At 51.7% G+C, this 18,603-nt stretch overlaps 7 protein-coding genes across 7 annotated transcripts; 3 read left to right on the forward strand and 4 right to left on the reverse strand.

The window, feature by feature from the left end:
* Positions 1 to 13: 13 nt before the first annotated feature.
* Aspvir_007706 (epoxide hydrolase) lies at positions 14 to 1,464 on the reverse strand (the record flags this gene model as incomplete). Its single annotated transcript, XM_043270884.1, has 4 exons — positions 14 to 744; positions 813 to 885; positions 952 to 1,079; positions 1,143 to 1,464. The coding sequence occupies 4 exons, from the start codon at positions 1,462 to 1,464 to the stop codon at positions 14 to 16; spliced, it is 1,254 nt and encodes a 417-aa protein (XP_043126819.1).
* Positions 1,465 to 2,926: 1,462 nt separating this feature from the next.
* Aspvir_007707 (ATP-binding response regulator) lies at positions 2,927 to 5,791 on the forward strand (the record flags this gene model as incomplete). Its single annotated transcript, XM_043270885.1, has 2 exons — positions 2,927 to 3,866; positions 3,924 to 5,791. 2 exons carry the CDS (start codon positions 2,927 to 2,929, stop codon positions 5,789 to 5,791), a joined length of 2,808 nt encoding a protein of 935 aa, XP_043126820.1.
* Positions 5,792 to 6,447: 656 nt separating this feature from the next.
* On the reverse strand, positions 6,448 to 7,301 carry Aspvir_007708 (emp24/gp25L/p24 family protein; the record flags this gene model as incomplete). Its single annotated transcript, XM_043270886.1, has 3 exons — positions 6,448 to 6,597; positions 6,680 to 7,065; positions 7,142 to 7,301. 3 exons carry the CDS (start codon positions 7,299 to 7,301, stop codon positions 6,448 to 6,450), a joined length of 696 nt encoding a protein of 231 aa, XP_043126821.1.
* Positions 7,302 to 7,621: 320 nt separating this feature from the next.
* Aspvir_007709 (SANT/Myb-like DNA-binding domain-containing protein) lies at positions 7,622 to 9,506 on the forward strand (the record flags this gene model as incomplete). The annotated part of the gene is made up of 3 exons (XM_043270887.1): positions 7,622 to 7,715; positions 7,774 to 7,891; positions 7,955 to 9,506. 3 exons carry the CDS (start codon positions 7,622 to 7,624, stop codon positions 9,504 to 9,506), a joined length of 1,764 nt encoding a protein of 587 aa, XP_043126822.1.
* A 283-nt stretch (positions 9,507 to 9,789) lies between these two features.
* On the reverse strand, positions 9,790 to 11,745 carry Aspvir_007710 (uncharacterized protein; the record flags this gene model as incomplete). Its single annotated transcript, XM_043270888.1, has 1 exon — positions 9,790 to 11,745. The coding sequence occupies one exon, from the start codon at positions 11,743 to 11,745 to the stop codon at positions 9,790 to 9,792; it is 1,956 nt and encodes a 651-aa protein (XP_043126823.1).
* A 1,892-nt stretch (positions 11,746 to 13,637) lies between these two features.
* Positions 13,638 to 16,155, forward strand: Aspvir_007711 (5-methyltetrahydropteroyltriglutamate--homocysteine S-methyltransferase; the record flags this gene model as incomplete). The annotated part of the gene is made up of 4 exons (XM_043270889.1): positions 13,638 to 13,648; positions 13,720 to 13,939; positions 14,000 to 14,119; positions 14,182 to 16,155. The coding sequence occupies 4 exons, from the start codon at positions 13,638 to 13,640 to the stop codon at positions 16,153 to 16,155; spliced, it is 2,325 nt and encodes a 774-aa protein (XP_043126824.1).
* A 650-nt stretch (positions 16,156 to 16,805) lies between these two features.
* Aspvir_007712 (3-oxo-5-alpha-steroid 4-dehydrogenase family protein) lies at positions 16,806 to 18,006 on the reverse strand (the record flags this gene model as incomplete). The annotated part of the gene is made up of 2 exons (XM_043270890.1): positions 16,806 to 17,843; positions 17,893 to 18,006. 2 exons carry the CDS (start codon positions 18,004 to 18,006, stop codon positions 16,806 to 16,808), a joined length of 1,152 nt encoding a protein of 383 aa, XP_043126825.1.
* Between the last annotated feature and the right edge of the window lie 597 nt (positions 18,007 to 18,603).

Below are 18,603 nucleotides of genomic sequence, written 5' to 3' on the forward strand. Positions count from 1 at the left end.
TAGGTTTCCACACTTAGTAGCCATTCTTCCCGGTTACAGCGCCGTACGCCTGGCCACGCTTCCCCAGAAAGCTTCTCACATCAGCAGCGAGCAGCTCCGGTACCTCCCACGCGGCAAAATGACCACCACATTCAAACTCACTTTCCCGCACCACCGAGCCCATGCTCCGACACCACAGAGAGGGTAACTTGATCAACTCTCGTTTGAAATGAGCCACGGCCAACTTGACCTCCCCGGGGATGGACGCGGAGATTGCATCGACGGTGGACACCCTCTTCAACGTCGACGCTGGCGCATCAGCAGGCGGCGTCTGCGCAGCTTCGTAGTAGATCCGAACCGAAGCCGCCGGGCCCGCGACCGAGAACTGATAGACGCTCACCCACGTGAGAATCTCGTCGTCCGTCCAGGGATAGTCGTCCGTCCACGCGTGTAACTTGTCGTAGATCCAAGCCAGTAGGGCGACGGGACTATCGTGTAGCCCGTAGCCCAGCGTCTGGGGGCGAGTTTCCTGCTGGCGTATGTAACCATTTCCCCGGTTCAGATAGTCGAGCGTGGTCGAGATGAGAGCCCTGCTTTTGGGTGAGAAGGGGAGGGTGAGGATTGATTGCAGAAATATCCACGGGTGGCGCCATGGGTAGGGAGGAGCCACGGGGGCGAAGTTGAGATGGACGGCTTTGACGTGCTGGGGGTAGAGCGTTGCCATGACGCGGGCGATGATGCTACCCCAGTCTCCTCCTTGGATGACTATTGACTTGTCAATAGGGTGGTCGTGATATTGCTACTGAATGGAATGGATCGTCGTGGAAGCGTACCGTATTCCTCATAGCCCAGATTCAGCATGAGAGAATGCATCGCTTGGGCATATTGCGCCAGACCGAAGCCTCTCTACATAGACAGGGGCGGGTCAGCTAGAGCAGTACAGCATGTACTGATGGTACAACTTGGACAGACCTGTTTCACGCCCTGCGAGAAGCCAAAGTTTGGCAGCGAAGGCACCACCAGGTCAAACGCCGGCTGATTCTCGTCGCCTTTCGTCAAGAGAGGTATCAGCTTGACGGCCTCAAGGAAGCTTCCTGGCCCTGGATATTGTAAACCAGTCAACACCTTCATCTACAAAGTTAACCGCGCATATGGTACATTACAGCCATGTAGGAAGAGTAGCGGGATAGCACCCGGTGTAGGACTCTTCTGGTGCACGCAATGAATATCCAGCTGCGCAAAGCCCGGAACAGAGACAGAGACCATGTATTGGTGCAGTTTTTCGTTCAACTCCTTCTCCTTTGCGCGCCAGTCGAAGCCATCGCGCCAATATGCGGTCAGTCGTTTGATCTCGTCCAGTGGGACTCCCAGGTCCCAGGCTGCTGCGTCTAGTTCATCGGGGAAGCTAGCGGATTGAAGTTTCTGGTTCAAGAGATCCAGTTGGGAGTCGGGGATACTGATGTTGAAAGGCCTGATTATATTCATCTTGATACTGGCTGGGTTCCAGTGACAGCTGGATTGATCGAGGCATTGTAGATACTACGTACCATGATGCGCATATAACCCAGCTGTCATGCTGTCCGCCGGATCTACATATGACACCGATCGATACCTCGGTTCGTAGGAGTATTTTGTACCTCGACGATTCCAAGTTGATTTATCTACTCCGCAAGGAGAACAGAACAGGCGCATGGACTGAGAATAGCAATATCATGGCTACCGTAAGTACTACCCTTCTAGTACCTGCAATGAAGAAATCCGAAGTTGGGACAGAAAGCCATGCTTGAACCATGGAACTAGACTGTTTTCAATTAATGAACCCATGATTATTTGATCATCTTGCGCCAGTCGCCAGTCCTTGGTATCATCATCTATCTAAAGGATTGATTGCCAGCAGGTTAGTCCGACGTCCTCAACCAAATTCTTTGGTATTATCATCGTTGTCTCGTCATCGTCATCATGCAGTCAAATTTGCCACCACTGCTGTCCACTCTGTCGTTTGTTCTAGATCTCAGCAAGGGCATGTGTACAACCAGCGATTAATTCAGGTACCTCTTGGTACAGAACCACAATAAATGTGGTCCACTCTGTTCCTGACCCAAACCGTGCTTATTATCTCTTTATTACCTCTCCTCTACTTTCAAGATGAAATACTATGAGAATGAGGGACCAGCGTATTATTTCTTTATTTCTGGTAAACCCAAGACTTTTAAGCGGATAAATAACAATAACAATAATTTTAATTCCCATAGGATCGGCATGCTGAGGCCTACGGTTTGCAGCGTTTCAGCCTTCCCGTGTGTCTAGACCAGCCGATGGAGAGAAGAAATGGATCTGTCCAGTTTGTGAGAGAGCAGACTGGTTAGGCTGGAGTCCTCTTACAGATGGGGAACCAGAGATTATGGAAGTCTCTTCTGGTCATTCATCCCTCGTAGACATAGTACTACTAATTAGTCTACTGAGAATATATTGACTACTCGACCAAAACAGGTCTCGCCTATTCCCCGCGTTATTTTCTCTCTGGTTGTCTCCTAGTCTACCTCTCCTCCATTAGCATCGATCGTCTTTAATAATCAATCAGATCAACGCAGTCCTCGTTCTCTCACCATGTCCTTGGCCTCTTAATCTTTCGTCCGTCGCTTAGTTTCCTTAAATGGACCGCGAATGCAATCTATGTTGTTCCTTTCTCCAGATAGAGAGCCATGCTTTGTGTTTCGCTCAACGATACCTTGTCTCGTGAATCTCTGATCTCCCGGAAATCTGCAGCAGTCTCCTGGCGCCCACCTATACCTTAACAGCCGAAGCAGCAGAGGAGAAGGAAACAGCAAACACCGTTGGTAGAGGGAGATCAGAACCATTACCTATCAGCAGCGCAATTTCCATTCCGAGCATTATGTCCGATTCAGTCGAGTCAGAATGGTCGGATTCAATCCTCTCCTGCAGAACCATGTCATTTCTCCCCTGCAAATCCCAGTGTCTCCCTGGCGATACGACTGCCACTACGTTCCGAGACGATGAGCCGGGGTTCGACTCCTCGCCCGCCCGCAGATACGCCGGCAGTGCCCAAAACATCGCCATTGAGCGTTTGGTAAAATTGAAGCAGGAACTCAGAGCTCTTGACTCGGAATCATTCTGGAACCGGCTCATGGAGAGCGTCACCTCGATCTGCAATGCCCAGTATGGCTTCGTAGCTCGCAAGGTCCAAGACCATGAGCTCGTGATTGAGATGGGAGATCACAAACCAAGTCTGTTTGGCACTGCGTTCTATTACAATGACGGGAATCAGACAGTTGGGATGCACAGGCACAGGTATTTTGCTGGGGGCAACCCCTTGTCACATATGGACCACGAGAAACCATGTTTGATCCCGGAGAACCTTGAATCTCTTCGTTGTTTCTGTCCGGACAAACTTCCATTTGCCGCGGACGGATACTTGGCTGTGCCACTCTTCTTTCAGACGAAGTGTATCGCCCATCTCGGTCTCATGTGGTCCAAGACTGGCCTACAGAAGCGAAGTCTACCGTGGTCATTCCTAGAGATGATCCTGTATTCGGTGGAAGATTTGGTTGTCCAACAGATTCATAATGATGCCGAGTGTCCGAAACTCAGTGAACAACCGAAGAGAGAAGCCACGGGCACACCCGGAAGTGTAAGAGCCGTCGATAATGTGAACCCCAGCATTGCCAATTGCTACGCCGAATTTACAACTCAGCCGCTCAAGCCGTATGCTCGAAGCTTGTCCCATGAATTACGAACGCCAATGCAGGGAGTTCTGGGAATGCTGGACGTCATGCATGCCACCGTACGAGAGGCCATGCATGGGAAGCCTTCTGCAAAAAATGGATATGTCTTTCAATCTCTCAAGGAGAGCATCGAGATGGTTCAGGGTTAGTTACAAGGAAACATCCTTCCAGGAGCAAGCCGCTAATGCAACCGAATTACAGACAGTGCAAGACGGGCGGTTGAGGCTGCAGATAATGTCGTTCATGCCTACGATCTCAATATGCAAGTTCCCAAAACCCCCCAGCGGGAGCATGAGAGCGATCCGTTCAGTGGCCCGGTCCAGTCACCGATTGAAAGTCTGCCAAACATCTTCAACCAAGGCAACAATATTGCAGTCAACCCATACAAGCGGCGACGAAGCAATCCCGCTGACTGGAGCGAAGCATCGACGCCAAAGGCTAAGGCGCCCCGACGCTCGGCCAAGAAAGAGCTGTCTCCGCGGAGTGAGGACGTCAAGAATGCCGTTTACGAGAGCGAGCAAATCGTTCACGCAAATCCCTCACTTCACATCGAAGAGGTCATGGCAGACATGGTGGAGATGCGTCCCCCGTTAGCTGTGAGGAGATCGGCAACCCATCTTCTGCTGGAAGGCATCAATCTCAATATGAGAAGTCCCTCTCTGAGAGTCACCAAGCTTCGTGAGCTGCTTCGGCTGGTGATAAAGGAATCGCTCCATGTCGGCGGCCGACCTGATTTTACTCTGAGCGAGGCTACGGATCTAGGAGAGAGGATTGAGGTTCGGACACGATCTTCCAACGGGGAGATTTTCTCCAAGACTATCGTGTGGAGCGTCGATGAAGCGCTACCGGAAACTTTGCTTGTGGATGCCAAAGACCTGGCAAAGTTGATTTCGTGCGTCTTTTTAAACGCAGTGAAGTTCACAAATAGTGGTATGATTACAGTCTGCGCAAAGGCCGGTCCTAATGTCGGTGAACTCGTCATCACCGTGCGAGATACTGGACCAGGTATACCAGAGGCATTTTTGCCCAGGCTCTTTACACCCTTCGCAAGAGAAGATGCGTCAATCACTCGGAGCAAGGACGGCCTCGGTCTCGGACTTCTGGTCGCTAAGGGTCTTGCTAGGAAGATGGGTGGTGACTTGATCTGTGTTCGCTCGTGTACCTCTGGGCCCGATCATGGCTCGGAATTTGAGATCAGTATTCCCGTCACTCAATCCAAGTCAAGCAACAAGCCGGTGGCTTGCATGGCAAGTAGTTTGACGCCTCCTGACGGCGGTGATCATTCGCGATTGAGTACGACGAGTATTTCGAGCAATTCCGGCCTCGAGCAGTCCATGTTATCACCCTCGATTCGCCGGCCGAGCCAACCGATCCAACAGCCGTCTCCAAGCTTGACCGAAGAAACATTGTCTCAGACGTCGACCCCCATTCGCTCCGTATCCACCGCGAAATTTATCCGCCCTTCAATCAATGGGGATGCGTATGACGAGAAGCTCGGACAGAAGCACCCGCTCACCTTCCTGGTAGCTGAAGACAATATGATAAATCGACGGGTTCTGGTGAACATGCTCAAACGGCTTGGGTACCAGGATATTTACGAAGCTTGCAACGGAAAGGAAGCCGTGCGTGTAATGCAGGACGTTTTGGCATCTCAGAAATCCAAAACCTTGAGTCGGTCCTCCGACTGTCGGAAAAGGCAAGTAGAGGATCAGTTGGGAGACTGCGGATGTAAGCGCACGAAACCAGTCGATGTCGTCTTGATGGACCTCTGGATGCCGGAAATGGACGGTTATGAGGCAACGTCGAAGATCCTCAGACTGGTAGATGAATATCAGCGCCAGGCCCTTCAGAAACAACCGACCTGTCAAGCCAATAACTTACTGCTGCCGCTCCCCACGGTCCTTGCCGTCAGCGCAGATGTAACCGATGAGGCTCTCGGACGTGCCTCCAAAGTTGGCATCAAAGGCTACATGACCAAGCCATATAAGCTGTCAGATCTGGAACGATTGATCGTTGAGTTCTGCGGCGAGGCGACGAGTCCAAGTCTTGACCGGATGAACATATTATGACACCTGACATGAGCCGCATTGCTACTACCGGCGCATTCTCACCTCTGCCTTTCGCATTTTATTGTTTGGATGCCTATTTAATGTTTTCTATACCCAGTTCCGTGTAAGATGAAACTCAGGCACGGACCCGTTTTGTTTAAATTTTATGATGGGCGATACACATCATTTACGGCCGATGACTTTGACGAGATCACAACATATGAATCCATTTGCATTCCAATAATAAATGGAATTGGCCATCTGCAAGCACTTTGTTTCTGGTACAGACTACATGAACGCACCGAGGGCACTGGTTTGTAAACCAAGTCATTACATCCATATCAAGCTCAATCCACAACTATAACAACAGAACGCTGGAAATGCAACAGATAGAACTCAGCATATGAGTGTCCCAGTCCGCAAGTGTCATCACAGGTCATTTCCTTCTCGTTGTCTCAACCGCAGCCAAGATACCGCGTCTGTGCCGACCCAACAAACGAGCGTAGACAGTATACATTTATATGTCCGTCTTAGTAGCTGGGTGGTCTGAAGATATACTCCATAGTCCGCAGATATATCAACTAGAGATGATACAGTTCGAGAGAAAAGGAATGCTACTTCCCATGCAACAGATGTCCGCCGACTAGGTTCCCTCTCCTGCGCCCCATTCCACCCCCTTACGTCAGCTTCTGCTTGATGAAGAAGGACCGAAGATGTGACAGTTGCCAGGCACATGTAGCAGAAAGCACGGCAAGTTGGATGAGGGTCCAGCGCACGACTCGGGCGTTGGTAGCCTCGGATTGATCACGGAATTCAGCTTCACGCTCCTACAATCGAAGAAAGTCGCAAATCAGCACCCGCCATCCCCAAAATTCAAACAGTGTGGGAAATTTTGGAAGAAAAACATACCCGTTGGAACACCTGCTCACGACGAATGTCCTGTAACCGCCCATTGAGATCCTTGACCTTCTGCACGATATCCTTCATCTTGTCCTTGTCCTCGGTCTCGATCTTGCTCGTCTCGCCGATGGCAATGTCCAGGTTCACCCTGACGGCGCCCGCGGGGGCACCGGACAGCCAGCCGCCCAGGGCAGCGTTTGTGTCGGGCGTAAGACAGATTCTGTGCTGGCCCGCGTCGGCGGCGGAGAAGGTGAAGCGGCCGGCGTGGCCGTCGCGCTTGGAGACGACGCGGTGGTCGTTGTCGAAGGTCTCGTCGACGGTGATGAGCATCTTTAAGCTTGGGTCGACAGAGTACGTGTTGGACTGTTGGTTGATGACTTCGGTTTTGAAGTTTCCTGCTCATTCAGAAGAGATTTCCCAATTAGCAATCAATACACAATAAACAGAGTCAATAGAATGACCATCACGTACCAACAACCAGAGTGTCCTTGGGCAGATCCTCAAAGAAGCATTTTGTTTGACGGCCGTCCATATAGAAGTAGAGGGCATTGGCGGGCACAGCAAGACAGAGCATAGCACATAGGGCCAGGGCTGATGAAAGCCACGAGGCCGATGATCTGGTCGGAGCCATGTTGAAGATCCCAATTGAAGTCAGGACGGCAATCGATGCTGGAAGAGAAACTGGCGTTGTCGATGGTTGATGTTGAACTGAAGATCTGGCACCAACGACGGGACGGCCTTGGCGCGATTCGATGGGCGGAATGGAGGAAACCAGCCGTTTTCTGCGTGCCGGTTTCCTTCTCTCAGCCATCACGGTCAGCATCTCATCATTGATTCCATCTTTGGATTTTCTATCGTTCTCTTATCTAGTACTTTGTCACTAGAGGTATTCGATCATCTTGCGAACCTCTAGGTTGACTGAAACCTTTTCCGGTGATTTTAATCGCCATCATGGCCGCCGCCGATGTGCGCGACATGCTGGATTTGCCCGCAGAGGGCCAGCCTCGACCTCAAAAGAAACAGAAGGTGGTCGAGAAGAGACCAGGTCGGTTTGCATCCATCATAGATTCCACTAGATACAGACACTGATATCCAGGCCTCAGAGGGGATTACTCGCGAACTCTACGCGCTTCTAGGCGAAAGGGCGCCTCCGATCGCCATCAATGAGAACAGATACAAGGGACGACCGAAATGGATGAGCAAGCTCAGAGTGCGCCCATGGTATGCTCTCGACTTGCGGAGATTTGATTGTTATGACTCTGCTGATTATTTGTCCCTTACCAGGCAAATGGCCCCCTTCACCAACAATGCTCGATCGGATGGGCTTGTCCTGCGTCACTGGCAAAGACAACCGGAATCCGCGAAAGCACCGGCACTTGAAGGATCTTCGGAGATGGAGGTCGATGAGGCGAAAGTGGAAGGAGGGGCTGCAAAACCCGAACAGGAATATACATTTGCCAAGTACAATGTCAAAGCTCGAGTACCGAGACGCTACACGGACGAGGAATACAACCGACACTTGAAGAGCGATGACTGGTCGCGGCAGGAAACGGACTATTTGATGGACCTTGTCGAAGACTACGACCTCCGCTGGGTGGTTATTGCCGATCGCTACGATTTCCAGCCTCAACCCATTGACGTCGAAGCGAATGCGACCGCGCTCGTCCCGGCTAAACGGTATCGAACAATGGAGCAGATGAAGGCGCGGTACTACTTCATTGCCGCATCAATGCTCGCCCTGGAACATCCCCCATCAGAAATGTCCGAAGCCGAGTTCGATCTGCACGAAAAGATGATAAAGTTCGACCCTGACCGCGAGCGGGCTCGCAAAGAGCTCGCTGCACTCCAACTGAACCGCACCGCAGACGAAGTACGCGAGGAAGGCATACTTTTGGAAGAACTCAAACGCATCACGTCCAACGAGCAAAACTTCATGACCGAACGCAGGGAGCTCTACTCCAGACTCGAAGTGCCCATCAGTGTGGGCAATACTACCATGTACCAGTCTAGCCAGGGCTTATCCCAGCTCCTCCAAACCCTCCTGCAAGCCGACAAGAGCAAGAAGCGACGCTCCATCCTCGGACCCGAAGCCGCCGCTCCCAGCCCCGCAGGTCAAACACCTACATCGAACGCCCCAACCAGCGCACGCGACAGCCGAGCAGATACCCCCAGCCACGCATCCGCCGCTCCATCCAGCAAGAAGGGATCTGCCGCCGCTGCCGCTGCCGCTGCCGCTGCAGCAGCCAAGGAGCCCCCGCAAAACGTCAAGACGCTCACCCCGGCCGAAGAAGCCAGGTACGGCGTACATCACCACGACCGTCTCGCTCCGGGGGTGCAGTTCCGAAGCGACCGCGCACAGAAGCTCACCCAGGCCAAGTCCAACGTTCAGTCTCAGAAACTCGCCACGGCGCTGGCAGAGCTGGAGATCCCGCAGCGTCTGCTTATGCCTACGGAGCGCGTGTGCAAGGAATTCGAGAAGCTTATCCACTCGGTCAACCTGTTGCTTGATGCGCGCAAAGTGTCCGAGAAGATCGAGAGTGAGGTCCGTGTTCTGGAAGCAGCCAGAGAGGAAAGAGAGCGCAAGACGAAGGAGGTCAAGGACAAGGGGAGGCCAGAGCTCAAGGCCGAAGAGGTGGAGAATCCTGATTCTACAGCTGGAGACTCTGCTACGGCTGCTCCCGCGGCAGAAGAGCAGGCGGATATGGGACGGAAAGGTGCCGAAGCCGGCAAGGGTGCGGATCAAAGTGCGGGGGGGCGCGATGGTGTATCTCATAAACGCTCAGCCAGTGTACTGAGCAATGGGAGCGATAAGAGTACCAAGCGGCAAAAGAAATAGCTGTCTCGGTGGGATATCTGGCGTTGGTGTCGGTGGTGCGTTCTAATATACCTCTGTACGACTACATGAATTGATATATTTTTTGGCCCATTGGCAGTCTTCATATTCTCTATGTGCTAATAGGGATAACATTCTGAATTAAACAAACGGCGCGGTCCCATGGGTGTCACTGCTGGCCTTGAATACAGACTGAAAAAGGCATTGTTTGATATTCCATCAGACTACGCCCGTCGCAATCAGCGCTCCATCTCTCTGAGTCAAGGATCCATTCCTCCAGAGAACTTCACTCTGGGTCAGAGTACAATTCAAGGCAGTCTTGGTACATGCTAGCCCAATCATCGATGGTTGTTTCCGGGTCATCGCATTGGAGGTGTTCCTCATTGTCCGCATGGGAGTGCTGGACCTCGGGTCGTTCGAAAACATCTTGTGAGGTTATGCAACCTTCTTTGTCTTGAAAAGTACTGTGTGAATTCTCTTCCTTCACAGTATGCTTTGATGAAGACATTGACACATCATCGCTCGCAGTATCGCGGCATCTCTTACGACTAGGGGACCTCAATTTCATGGTTTGTGCTCCCTTCTTCCGACCAATGGCATATTGACAGCTAGGATTGGTTGTTGTCATTGTATGCCTGTGTCCTTTATGCTTAGGATTGTGCTGTTCCATTCGTAGGCTTTGTGATGACTGTAGTTCTCTCGCAGATTCCATAGAACTGTCTCGGAGACTCTCATTAAAGGCTGACGCACACAGCCCCAATGCATGACGCTCACTCATACAGTCGCTCGAGCAGTTTCTAGGTTTCAGACTCCATAGAGCTCTTCGGTTATCAGACATTTGAGCGTCGGCGTGATTCTTTCTTCGATCTGCGAACTTACGCCAGGTGTGAGAATTGATGACAGAGTCGCAACTCGCAGAGTCGCTGGCATTTGAAGGCTTGATGAGAGCAGTTGCGCCAGACCAGCGGGAAACTCTCAAACGATCAATAATATGCGCAATGTGGGGTTTGGTCGACGGCTCCTCTCGTGTCGACGATGCGTTGTCGGAGTCTTTCTCAGCAGTTTCGTCCTTGTCTCCATCTACCACAGTATATCCATAGCCAAGACGTCGCCCTCCCGACATCCATCCAATACTGACTTTGCGCGGCGACGTCATTCCACTGCTCATTGCGACGGATCCGAGGGAGGTTATGGACCGGTTCAAGTCAAACTGTTCGGTAAATCTGCTCTTCAAAGCATCTGTTTTGCCAAGAGAGCCATGATCCAAAGACGGAACATGTTTTTGCAGGAGTGATACGTTGCGAGATGAAGCATTGGGGGAAAGAGCAGCGAAAGGTGTCCTGCTACAGCTGGTTCCTCTCTGGTTTTGATTCATAATTGTCTTCTCAATATTCGCTGGAACGTCCGCGGACGCAGAGCTAGTCCTAGGAGAGTAGCACGAAGACGCTTGCCTCGCATCTTGCACCCCCAGCTTCAATACTCCTCCGTCCCAGACCGGTGTCAATATTCTAGCGGGACTACCAAAGCTACGGCCTTGGTATTGGTCGGCCCAAGTACCGGAGGTGCTGCCGTGTGGGTTCTCGTAGCTTGATTGACTGGGTGATAGGATCAGAGGTGAAGTTGACGCAGACGCCAGCATCTTGGATATGTCCAAATCTGTGAGGTGGATCGATTGGTCTTCGGATGTCGATACTTGATGTTGTTGTCTTCTTTTTGTGATAAGCAGTTCTGAAGAGTTCTCGGTTGACGGGCTGACCAGATTGAGAGGATGGTCTGGGATATTAAAGCCACGGCCAGGAGCCCCTGGCTGTTCTTGGAGTGTAGGAGGGATGATGTCCTTGCCATCGAAGATGTTCAGGGATGCTGCTGAAGCCGAAGCAATTGGGACAGGGCCACAGTTCGCATTGTTCTTGCCGGGAGTAGCTTCATTGTTAAGGCCGGCGGAAGGACGAGAACTCCCTCTGGCTTCAGGGCTTTGGACATTTGGTTCGTGGGAGATGAAAAAGCCATGCATTGCCTGCGGACTCCAGCCTTCATGCTCCGGTGAACTGAGTGACACTTCTGTCTGCTGATAAACCGGACACTTGTCGTCCTTTCCAAAGAGACTGTTCCCTTCGTCGCGATAGGGTTGCGCGGGGGCTACACCCTTACGACCGATACTGGCCGCAGCCTTTACATTGTCCGCAATGTGAATTGGAGTGGAAATGAACTGCGCATCACTGTCGTAGCCTCTTTCGCTCATCAAACCGCTTCCAAACTCATGTGGCGTGGCAACGGCGCCGTTGTACTTCGCAGACTTCGAAGAGATCGAGAACAAAGAGGTTCCTGATCTTCTGTCAGATCTTCGTGAAGCCACATTCAGTCTCCTTGACTCTCGGGAAAGCCTCCTTCGAAGCCTTTCGGAAAGGCCTTCAGAGGAATGTCTTGGACCCTGAGGTACGATCGTATATTCATTCGCAGATGAAATGCCTGGTCATGTCAGAAAGGGTTTCCACCACAGATATAAGGAGCAGGTCATTCTCAATCACCTCTTGGATGGTCATCTAGGAAGAGTGGTGGCTCAGTCTCATTCAGTTGGTACGGTTGTTCAGCAACGGACGATGAGGGGGATTTCCAAATCCTTCTAAACCGACGGCAGAGAAGGAGATCCATTGAGCATCAGTGTGGTTCCCGTGCACACAGGATGCGATCCTTGCAGACACATCGATCGCTGCGTCGTTTGCAGAAGCGATGCATGTCCCGGAGTTGTGCCGTAGAAGCCAGGCTCAGCCCCGAGACTCTCATGAGGACGAACATGAATGCTCAAAACGGAAGCAGCGAACGGATGTCTGGTAGTGAGGGTCAAGAAAAGGAAGGAGGCGTCCATGTTCATACTTCCTCTGGCTTTTAAACCGACAACTTTGCGATTCTTTCTTCCTTTCTAGATGAAGACCTGGGAGGTCATTGGCTCTATATATATATCATTCGGCGATGTAAATGGATGCTTCTGACCGAGTCAGTCTACATCGGAGGAGCAGTAATGCGCCGAGAATATTACGCGATGAAGTGGCTTTCAGTCACCAATAACTACCTGGTAAAGGCATTTGCTCATCTCATGCTTAGACTACCTTCGATTCTGCACATCCACCGGGAACTCGTAGACTAGGAGTTTTCAAAAAGCGGTCTAGGTACACTCGCAAATGTACTTGAGGTCTGTCCCATTCAGATTGACAAAGTCGGATGTAGATCAGCTTCCCTCTTTATTATTTGGTCCGTAAATTCGAGTCTACCAAGGACACCTAAGCTTGAGTCCGAAGCAATTGTCAGGGTCTAGTCTGACAACCGCATCACTCCTAATCATATAATGATCAATGGACCAGTAACCGTGCTATATCCACAGGATGCAGAGGACAGGTTGAAAACCTAGATGGTGAGGATCTGTATGTATGGTAAGAACCAGTAATCTGGTACCCAGGTACTGAAACAGTCCCTACGCAGCTAATTAGTGGCCGATCACGGACCCCGAGCCGGAATGGCCAGCGTTCTCCGATATCCCACTACGGAGTAATGAACACCAATTATGGGTCCCAAAGACTGGATGCAATAATGGATGGAGACTGACAGATTCTGGAGGAAAACCCATCACGCCATTTTGACTCATGACTACTTGGGTATGGTCTGGAAGAGTTTATCATACTCCGTACGGAGTACATTGACGGTCATTGAAACATCGATTTATTATTATTATTACCTGTCATAATAAAAACACCTAATCGCTCCGTGTCTTACCAGCCAATTACCGCCGATTACCCCTCCATTCCCCTCCAACGTACTGTACTGTCTTTTTTCCCTCGTGTTGCTCCTATCTATCGCCGGGCCCACATCGAGGGGGCTTCCCCTCCATCCTCTCTCTGTATCCCAATATTAAATATTTCCCCCATCCCTCTCTCTGCTTCTTCTCTTCCCTCTTCCTCTTTCATCCCTCCCTCTTCCCTTTTGAACTCACCTCTCTTCAGCAAGAGACCTGATATCTCTTGTCTGTTTCTTTATCTTTTTGTGTGACTTCAATTCATCCCTCTTACCATTCCTCCTTTCTCCTTCAAGTCTCGTATCCTCTTTCCTCTCCCCCTTCGTTCGTATCACACACCATTCAAAATGGTTCAATCGTAAGGATCCACTGACTCTCTTGACTACTCAACGCTTTCTTCTTGACATGCATTAACATATGTGTCTGTAGCGCCGTTTTGGGTTTCCCCCGTATGGGAAAGCTCCGTGACCTCAAGAAGGCCACCGAGGCTTACTGGGGCGGCAAGATCTCTCGTGATGAGCTCCTGAGCGAGGGAAAGAGACTCCGTGCTGAGCACTGGAAGATCCAGAAGGATGCTGGTGTCGATATCATTCCCAGCAACGACTTTGCTTTCTACGATCAGGTCCTCGACCACATCCAACTCTTCGGCGTAAGTTCCCCTGACCGTTAAGGATACTCCGACAGGTAATCTAACAAAGTCATTGAATAGGTCGTCCCTGAGAGATACAGCAAGTACAACCTTCACCCCCTGGATGAGTACTTCGCCATGGGTCGTGGTCTCCAGAAGCCCGCCTCTGAGGGCCAGCCCGCCATTGACGTTCCTAGCTTGGTATGGTGGCCTCCAACAACCACTTGTTCAAAAGGTTCCCCATTCTAATCCGATATGTACAGGAAATGGTCAAGTGGTTCGACTCAAACTACCACTACGTCAAGCCTACCCTCCAGGAGAACCAGGTCTTCAAGCTCGCTGCCAACCCCAAGCCCGTTGCTCAGTTCCTTGAGGCCAAGGAGGCTGGCATCGTCACTCGTCCCGTCATCCTGGGTCCCGTCTCCTTCCTGACCCTCGCCAAGGCCGACCGCGGTCAGAAACTTGACCCTATTGACAAGATCAACGACCTGGTTCCCCTCTACGTTGACCTCCTTGCCCAGCTGAAGGCTGCCGGTGTCGAGGACGTTCAGATTGACGAGCCTGTTCTCGTTTTCGATCTCCCTGTCAAGTCCAAGGCCGCCTTCAAGCCTGTCTATGAGAAGCTTGGTGCTCTCGGTGACAAGGCTCCCCGCATTGTCCTTGCCACCTACTTCGGTGACATTGTCCACAACATTGATGTTCTTCCTGCTCTGCACAACCTTTATGGTATCCACGTGGACCTTGTCCGCAACCCTGAGCAGCTCGATGCTATTATTTCGGCTCTTGGTCCCAAGCAGGTCCTCTCTGCTGGTGTTGTTGATGGTCGCAACATCTGGAAGACCAACTTCAAGGCTGCCATCGAGAAGGTTGAGCACGCTATCCAGAAGCTTGGCAAGGACAGAGTCATTGTCTCTACATCCAGCTCTCTCCTCCACGTTCCCCACACCCTTGAGAGCGAGAAGAACCTCGATCCCGAGGTCCGGGATTGGTTCAGCTTCGCTGTTGAGAAGACCCACGAGGTTGTTGTGATCGCCAAGGCCGTCACCGAGGGCCCTGCTGCTGTTCGTGACCAGCTTGAGGCCAACGCTAAGTCCGTTCAGGCTCGTGCCTCTTCCGCTCGCACCAACGACCCCAAGGTCAAGGAGCGCCAGGCTGCTGTCACCGATGAGATGCACAACCGCAAGTCTCCCTTCCCCATCCGTCTTGCCGAGCAGAGCAAGTCCATCAACCTTCCTCTCTTCCCTACCACCACCATCGGTTCCTTCCCTCAGACCAAGGAGATCCGTATTCAGCGTAACAAGTTCACCAAGGGTGAGATCACCGCTGAGGAGTACGAGAAGTTCATCGAGCAGGAGATTGCCGAGGTTGTCAAGATTCAGGAGGAGCTTGACCTCGACGTTCTCGTCCACGGTGAACCCGAGCGTAACGACATGGTTCAGTACTTCGGTGAGCGCCTCACCGGTTACGTCTTCACCACCCACGCCTGGGTCCAGAGTTACGGATCTCGTTGCGTGCGCCCTCMCATCATTGTCGGTGACATCTCGCGTCCCGCTCCCATGACTGTCAAGGAGTCCAAGTACGCCGTGTCTATCTCCAAGAAGCCCATGAAGGGTATGCTTACTGGCCCCATCACTTGCCTCCGCTGGTCTTTCCCTCGTGACGACGTCCACCAGTCCGTCCAGGCTCAGCAGCTGGCCCTTGCCCTCCGTGATGAGGTCATTGACCTGGAAGCCGCTGGTGTCAAGGTCATCCAGGTTGACGAGCCTGCTCTTCGTGAGGGTCTCCCTCTTCGCGCCGGCAAGGAGCGTGAGGACTACCTCGCCTGGGCTGTGCGTGCCTTCCGCCTGGCTACCACCGGTGTCTCCGACGGTACTCAGATTCACTCCCACTTCTGCTACTCTGAGTTCCAGGACTTCTTCCACGCCATTGCCGCTCTGGATGCTGATGTTCTCAGCATTGAGAACAGCAAGTCTGACGCCAAGCTGCTCAAGGTCTTCGTCGAGGAGGCTTACCCCCGCCACATCGGACCTGGTGTCTATGACATCCACTCTCCGCGTGTTCCCAGCGAGCAGGAGATCAAGGATCGCATCGAGGAGATGCTTCCTTACCTCCGCCCTGACCAGCTCTGGATCAACCCTGATTGTGGTCTGAAGACCCGTCAGTGGCCCGAGACCAAGGCTGCTCTGACCAACATGGTCAATGCTGCCAAGTTCTACCGCCAGAAGTACACCAAATAAATGGTGTGACTGGCTCTTTCAATAAACGGGGACGACATTCTTCAACCTGTCGCTCCGGAGACAAACGAAACTTGTTTTCGTTTTGTTAATGTGATGAGTTACGACGATGATACCAAAAGTTCAACATAAGGGTTCAGGGTTTTGTATTAGAAAATATGGGGGTCAACGGAGTTTCAACATTTACGATTTCAACATCGGCGTTCAAGCCATACATGACTGCCTCGTACGTGCGGTCAGCATTTCCTTTGGTGGGATGTTTCTTTTTTTCGCTACTTCGGTTTTAATCAAAAGGGATATGCATGATCGCGGCAGTCGGCGCCGCTGATGGTTTTTCTTCAATATTTCAACAATGTGTTGTACATGACACTGGAGGTACTGGTTTAGATCTACCTCTTAGAGCCTAATCAAATGAAAGGCGATTCCAATATCTTTCTCTTCTATCTCAGTAGACATTGTAAATGGTGACTGAAGGCCTGTGGATACGAGGAGACTCGTGAGAAGCATGTACCGCGGCGACCGTCTGTGATGTGAAGAGTCATGAGTGACCTCTCCACCAAAGCAACTAGCGATGCCGTTGGGTCATACTATTCAAGAAAGATGAGATCCTATCTTTGAGCTTTCATCGCAGAGGCTCACAAGCCAAATCCAGATCACAGCCACGGACACCATGGAACAGCAGCCCCTCGACCCGCTACCGCCTTCTCCCCAAACTTCTCTACATACCACTTCCTCCCCCAGCGCGCATGAGGCAGCATATTAGCCACCGCATTAACAACAAACAGGACCGCCGGAAGAGGCAGGGGAACCTGTAGTTTCTCCGCGAACGCCGCAGCGGGCCTCAGCCACGGAGCGATCTGCAAGGGCGGCGAGGAAAAGGCGAGTGCCTGGCGGGTGGGGAAGACGGCCGTGCCGACGAGGGCGAAGCCGAGCCACTCGAGCCATTCGAAGACATAATGCGGGTAGAGGATGGAGCGGAAGACGCCGCGGGCGGGTGGGATGACGTAGACCTTGGCATATTTATTATTCTTCTTGTCGTTGGCGTTGGCATTCGCGTCAGTGGACGAGGACGAGGACGATGCCTGGATGAAGGTGGGATGGTCCTCGTCTTCATTCTGGGTGATAGCCTGGTCGGACTTCTTGGCCGCGTCGCGCTTCTCGGCTGCTTCGCGGCGGAGACGGAAGAGCGTGCGCTCCGAGTGGATGTTGCCTATCATGCCGGCTGCGAAGAGGACCATCCCCAGGCAGGGCAGGAAGTGCGTTGCGGGGGAGTACCGCGACGACCCTCCCTGAGCGCCCGAGACGGTGCCGTCGGTTTTGTAGCCCAGCACCGGGACGTGGTATCCCACCAGCCAACCGGCCAGACACGTCGAATTGAGCCAGTTGAACAGCACCGCCATGGTGACGACGGTCGCATGCATGGGAGACATGCTGGGGGCCGCGAGGAATGGCGAGATGATGGCGCGGTTGACATAGTGGATTACATAGAGGGACGCAGCGAGCTTATTAGATAGCGGGAGCGAGCTAATGTTGAGCATTGGCGGCAATTTGTAAAGGATGTAGAGCAGATTCACCGGTCCCACGATCTCCATGATGAACCAACCTAGTTTGCCTGGGATGTTCAGCCAGGAGCTCTGGTAGGAGCCTTTGCCTGCAGGGTGCCAGGAGACAACCCATTGGGCGAGCGAGAACTGGTTTACGTTAGATTACGATAGTTTAAGGAGTATTGTATAGACTTACCACTGGAAAGTATTGGAAAATGTTGAGCAGGGTTGTGTAGGCCTGGGGAGTGGGAAGGATGAAGTCTCTCAAAGGGGGAAGAGACCCCAGGAACGACGAAAATGCGGAGCCCATGTTCGCCTGTCTGAGACATCAGTACAAAGCATGCAATAAGGTGAAATCAATAATATGATCAACACTATTTAAAGGAAAACATACGCGGTAATAGGCCTTGATCAAGCTACTGACTTCTTTCAAGGGTCACGCTGGTTTGGGATGCTCAGATGCTCAGATGCTCAGGTGCTACAGAGAGTCTGAGACAATGATGATCAAGGAAACTCCGGACGTAAATGCTTCAGACCATGACTATATAGCTCTCTCAAGTCTCAGCACAACAAAGAGAAGTGAATTTATGGATATGGTGTAGGTGAATCCCACGTCAACAAAGAACGATCAATAGCTTGGGTTTATCCAATGATGTCACGGGATAGTCACTGCACGTGACCAGCTGCTTAGTTACAGGTCGATGTATCGAACTTTTGTCACAACTGAAGATGGATGTATCTCTTCTCCCTCCATAGCAGCAGTACTCATGATGTATAGGTGTATACAAAACAGCCAAGTACATAGTATATGGAAAACAAATCGGTTCCAATCCAGGATGGTCAAGCATGGTATCCTTAATTCAAACTGAAGTAATGCGAAAGGGCAGGCTTGAATGGCTTCAGATGT

This window comes from Aspergillus viridinutans (genome assembly GCF_018404265.1).
Source record: "Aspergillus viridinutans IFM 47045 DNA, scaffold_5, whole genome shotgun sequence".
Lineage (NCBI taxonomy): Eukaryota > Fungi > Ascomycota > Eurotiomycetes > Eurotiales > Aspergillaceae > Aspergillus > Aspergillus viridinutans.